Source organism: Microtus ochrogaster, unplaced genomic scaffold (genome assembly GCF_000317375.1).
Source record: "Microtus ochrogaster isolate Prairie Vole_2 unplaced genomic scaffold, MicOch1.0 UNK532, whole genome shotgun sequence".
NCBI lineage: Eukaryota > Metazoa > Chordata > Mammalia > Rodentia > Cricetidae > Microtus > Microtus ochrogaster.
The window spans coordinates 4288-9880 of NW_004949630.1; the positions used below are offsets into that span (position 1 = coordinate 4288).

The 5593-nt window shown below is 38.7% G+C and overlaps 1 protein-coding gene across 1 annotated transcript; it reads left to right on the forward strand.

Moving 5' to 3' along the window:
• The first annotated feature begins 718 nt into the window (after positions 1–718).
• Positions 719–3934, forward strand: LOC101999602 (leukocyte immunoglobulin-like receptor subfamily B member 4). Its single transcript, XM_026778526.1, has 4 exons — positions 719–752; positions 1130–1414; positions 1558–1860; positions 3404–3934. Exons 1-4 carry the CDS (start codon positions 719–721, stop codon positions 3547–3549), a joined length of 768 nt encoding a protein of 255 aa, XP_026634327.1. The 3' UTR covers positions 3550–3934.
• Positions 3935–5593: the final 1659 nt, after the last annotated feature.

Sequence of the window (5593 nt, forward strand, 5' to 3'; positions counted from 1 at the left end):
TTAATTATATGATATTATGGACTACAAAATATCATTTCTGGACACTCCATGACCAGTGTGCCTCTTATGTCTTCCAGGTAATATAGAGGCTAATGGAGAACAGTGATTGGTGGTAGTGTAGCTGGGGTTTTCTGAGCCCATCTTGGAGACACTCCTATAGTCCAAGAATAATTTAATGTGCAGCATTATAGGAACTTTACCTTGAGTTACATGAACAAACCACATAATGAATCCCATAGGACATCACTGAGAGAAAAAAGGAACAATGCTATTAAGTGTGGTGTGGTAAACCAATAAATATAATTATGATTACTAAACCAAAGTATGGGTAAGAGGCTGCTTTCATGAACTTGGGGAAATGTAATATAGTTTATAACACCAAACAAAGCCTACACCTCTTTTTTTATCTCTCTTCTTGAGCAAAGAATAATAACAGAATGGGGTAAAGTATTGTGAAACCCTTCCATCATCCATGACACACAAGAGGGGAGAAATCTGTGAGGAATAAAGAGAAAAAAAATTTGTCTAACATCTTGAATACTTGACCAAACTCTTACATTATGAAAAAAAATAGAAGTTCCCCTTTTGATGAGAGTACTGATGTGGCAAATCCATAACAGGAAGGACTTGCTCTCAGAATAGAAACCTTTCTGATAGTTCTGCAAAACATGATCAGACTGCCCAAGGAGCACAAGAAAGAACAATAGCAAGACGAATCATGACCCTGATGCTCAGAATGCTGTTGTGTATTGGTAAGATGTGAAGAGGGAAAGTAGACAGTCAAGTCTTTAGGGAACCCTACTCCACAGCCAGGTTTGATTCCATACAGTAACAGGGGGTCCAGCTGTTACTGTATGAGATGGGTAAAAGCTCTCAATGAGAATTTTCTTCTAGGTCTGAGTATGGAACACAAGATTACAGTACTGGCAGGTGAATGACTCCATCACAGGATTTTATTCTTCACTCTGGAGACCAGACATTACTTTTGCTCTCCTCTGAGTCAACTCTTCACAATGAAGATGGATAAGAGTGCCTATGGACAATGCTATAATGTCTGTGAGTGCTCTATGCTAAGACCTGGAGTCTGAGGGGGAACTGTACAGACACTCAACCTTCGATTTCCTTGCAGGAACTCTCCCAAAGCCCATAATCTGGGCAGAGCCACATTCTGTGATTGTCATATACACACCTGTGACTATTTGGTGCCAGGGTTCCTGGGAGGCTGTGGAGTACTTTCTATATAAAGAGGGAAGCCTAGATCCTTGGGACAGACAGCTCCCTCTGGAACATGAGAACAAGGCTAAGTTCCACATTAAATACATGTCAAATGGCTTTGCAGGAATATACAAGTGTTACTATAAGAGTCCTGCTGGCTCATCAGAGCACAGTGACACACTGGACCTGGTACTAACTGGTGAGTAGAGACTAAGGGGTCCCAGCACAGGCTCTCCCCTTAGAAAAAGTTCTGCTCTCAAGGGGAACTGCCCTCAGAGCCCAAGCCTGCCAGGCAATGTGAGTAGCTTGAGTTCATTTCACACACTTCCCAGTGTATCCTAGGAGTCTATGATAAACCAAGCCTATCTGTGTGGCTCAGCCCTGCTGTGACTTCAGGAGAGTCAATAACCATGCAGTGTAGCTCATCACTGGAATTTGACAGATTCATTCTGATCCAGGAAGGAAAACATAACTTCTCGTGGACACTGAACTCACAACAACATGCCAAGATGTCATTCCAGGCTCATTTTGTTATGGGCTCTGTGACTGCCAACCACAATGGAACATTCAGATGTTATGGCTATTTTAAAACTGTTCCCCATGAGTGGTCAACATCAAGTAATCCCCTTGACATCCTTATTTCAGGTAAGGACTCTTGACCCATGTTTTCTTAATGCATATGGTCGCTCATATATCTTCTCTAAGAAGGGCTCTAGCCTACAATAAGACTAAGGAAATCCTAAGGAAGGATACTTTTCCATCCAAACGCTCTCACCTCTCATAGCAGAAAAACCATCATCAACAACTGATGCAAGTACTGCCCTCCATGATTCATTGTAATTTAGAAGTGGCAGTAGGATTTAACGGAGACACACATTCGATGAAGTGATAAGATATTGTCTTTGTATTAGTTAATTTTCCATTTTTGTGATAAAAAACCATGTTCTAAAGTAACTTGTAAAGGAATCAGTTCACTCCATCTATTAGCTTACAGTGCATCATGAAGAGAAATAGAATTAGGTACTCATGGCTGGAATTGAAGCAAAGGCCAGGACCACTGCTTATAGACTTACTCCCCAGTGTCATGTTCAGCACATTTTCTTGTACCCTCAAGGTCCACCTGACCCCTGGTAGAACCATCAACAATGGGCTGGACCCTCCCACATCAATTATCAATCAATCAGGATAATTTACCCACAGACTTGTGACAGACCAATATAATCAAGGCATTTTTTTCAATTAATATTTGCTCTTTACATGTATCTAGCTTGTATAAATTTAGCGAAACCTAATGAGAATAGTCTCCAGGGGGAATTTCAGCCCTTCATTCTCCTCCTTTCTTTATTTACTGAAAACTCTGAGTCTCATCTCATGTCAACTGCTGTTCATGAAAGTCTTCTGGCAAACAAGGCTTCTTGATTGGTGCACAGAACCAATCAAGCAATTCTGAGTCTCTCAGAGTCTGAATTAGCCCATTGCATTCAACAATAAAGTTTTTTATGCCTGGATGGTACTGAACTGTGATCTTGTTAAACAGCCAAGAATCCAAAGGTACAAAAAACTGGTGTGACAGAATAAGAACCAGTTGGAAGTATGTAAGATCCATATTGAGGTAGAAAAAAAGAAAAGTTATATTCAAAGACTGAGAACTCAAGTATTCACCTGCCCATGTATTTCTGACAGAACCCAAGGAGCAGTTCCTCACTCCCACTGCGAATGGCAAGTAAGAACTCTACTCAGAGTTGGGTACTGCAAAGCTTGAAATCAATATGTGTATGTAAAGCCTCCTCTGGCACTGGAAAATTAGTACAACTGAATTTTCTACACACTTTCAAGGAGCAGGAAAAGTTCATGCAGGATATGCAAGATAAAATACCATTAGACTAACATGCATTTATAGAACAATTAGAATTATTCAAACCTTGGGGGAATCATAAGAATGGTTCAACTCTCTTAACCATGTTATATATTATATACTCTACTGAATTTATTTGATTCTCTGTTAGAAGCTCAAATCATTAGAACATGAAAAGAGCAAAAATATATGAAATTTAGGTGAGAAACAAAATTCCAGATTAAGAGATAGGCACAAAGGGTTGATCTGTCAAAGATATTGGGGACTGGGTGCACAACTATTTATTGTGAGAAGACTTTGATGTGACTTAACTTATTTGACCTTTTTATGCAGAACCTCCATCCTCACAGAACCAACATCACATAGTTGAAAATCTCATCCGGATGTTCATGGCTGCCTTGGTTCTAGTGACTCTAGTGATTCTGCTGTTAGAGGCTTGGTACAGCAAGAAAATGGAAAAAGACTCAATTAAGGGATAAACAAGAAAAAAATACTGCACACCACACTTGAGAAGACTGTGGGGAATAATTCTGATGGTTCCGTTCCATTTTGTAATGAAAATTGTATGTACATTAAGGAACTGTATTCTGAGATGGTCCAGGTACCTAGTATATTACAGGTGCATGGAATTCTGGAGTTTATGTCAAGAGCACTTTGTCTGCTCAGCTGTGTTCCTTTCCCCACACCTCACTGTGGATACCTGCTCACTTAGTCCTCCTCTTCTTACCTGCATGTGTCATGTATGCCATGGGCCCTTGATTCTCTCACTTTCACATAACATTTTCCTTTACAGTGTCAGAGTAAATATTGTTCATCATGGGTCTTTATCTTTACGACTGACAGAGAGAAGACAGGATGAAAACAAACAAAAGATCAGAAAAGCCAGATTCTACAGTGAACTGAGTGGGATGAGTATAATGCCCCTGAATTCTCTGTGGAGCTTCCAGTACCTTCTGTAATAATTACTAGATTGATCTGAGAACCCTTTTTGAAAATTTCATATTTGTTTTCAATGTATTTTCAATACTGTGAAATAAAGTGGTACAATACTGTTGCAATGATTTGAATGGTTCTGTGATTTTAAAATGTGGAATGTTTCAATGTTTGTTATTTAAAACATTTACAAATAAAATAAAACTAACATGACAGACTGACATAGCCAGACATGAAATCTCTGTAACTCCATGAACTTCAGAGAAGTTAGAAAGGCTATTCTAAACCTGTGCTTCAAACTGAATTCTATACTTCCAAAAATATCATTTTATTAACACATGTCACTTTTGACATTTGATCATCACTGTTGTTTTCCATTGTAGTCATTGACATGATTTCAACTTTAGGTCACATGTGTGGGGTGCAGGAGTGATTCAGAGATGATGCCTTGTCATCTGAAATTTCACAGTTTGTTAGTGTTTAATAAGAAAGCAGTTGCTTTATATGTGACCTTAATCTAACTGGATGATATATTGAAAATATAACTTTCTTCCAAATGTGAAAACCGGGCTTCTCATTAAAAAGATTTTGTCAGTTCTTTGAGAATCTCATACAGTATATTTTGACCATAATTGAATAGACTCTCCAGCTTTTCCGCAATTGACCTCATGGAAAATAATTCAGAACTTCTGAGCAGATAATTAATTTGTGTTAAATGATGCTTTTCTTTTTTTTAATTTTTTTAAAAAAGTTCACTATTATTATTTCTTATCTTAATTCTTTGAAAGATTAGTTAATTAATTAATTTTACATCCCAACCACAGCCTCCCATCCTCTCTCCCCTCCCCATGCCCCCATCCACTCCTCCTCTGTATTGGGCTAGCCATTTCTGTGGGTTTTCCTCTGAAGTCCCTGACCCCTATGACTCCTACAATCCCTCCTCCCTCTCCTCAGCAGGATTCCCTGAACTTGACCCAATGTTGGCTCGATCATGGCAACTCTTACAAAGGAAAATATTTAATTAGGGGTGGTTTACAATATCAGAGGTTTAGTCCACTATCTTCATGGGCAGACATGGCGGTACTTTCAGAGATTATTTCTATAGTTCAGTGCTTTTCTTTTTTTTGTTAGATTCTGTTTATTGTATTCTTTGCTAGTGAGATATCACCATGAAGTACACAAACCTACAGTGTTAAACATTCTTGATTTTTTTTTTATTTATTTTTTTTCAAGACAGGATTTCTCTGTAGCTTTGGAGCCTTTCCTAGGACTAGCTTTTGTAGACAAGTCTGGCCTCAAACACACAGGAATCTGCCTGCCTCTGCCTCCCGAGTGCTGGGATTAAAGGTATACATCACCATCTCCGGGTTAACATTCTTGAATTTTTATGATTTGACTACTTCATACCTTTATATGTTGCATTTTGTTATTGTTACCCAAACTCCTTTTCTGCATTCTACTCCCACACCAATAGAATCATAGATTTTAGAAAGTCTTTGTGTGAGGTTTACTGGGTTTAGTAAGGACAATCTGCCTGGGAAAGGTTATTTGGTGGAACAAGAAAAACACATTTGATGCTGTAACACTGAA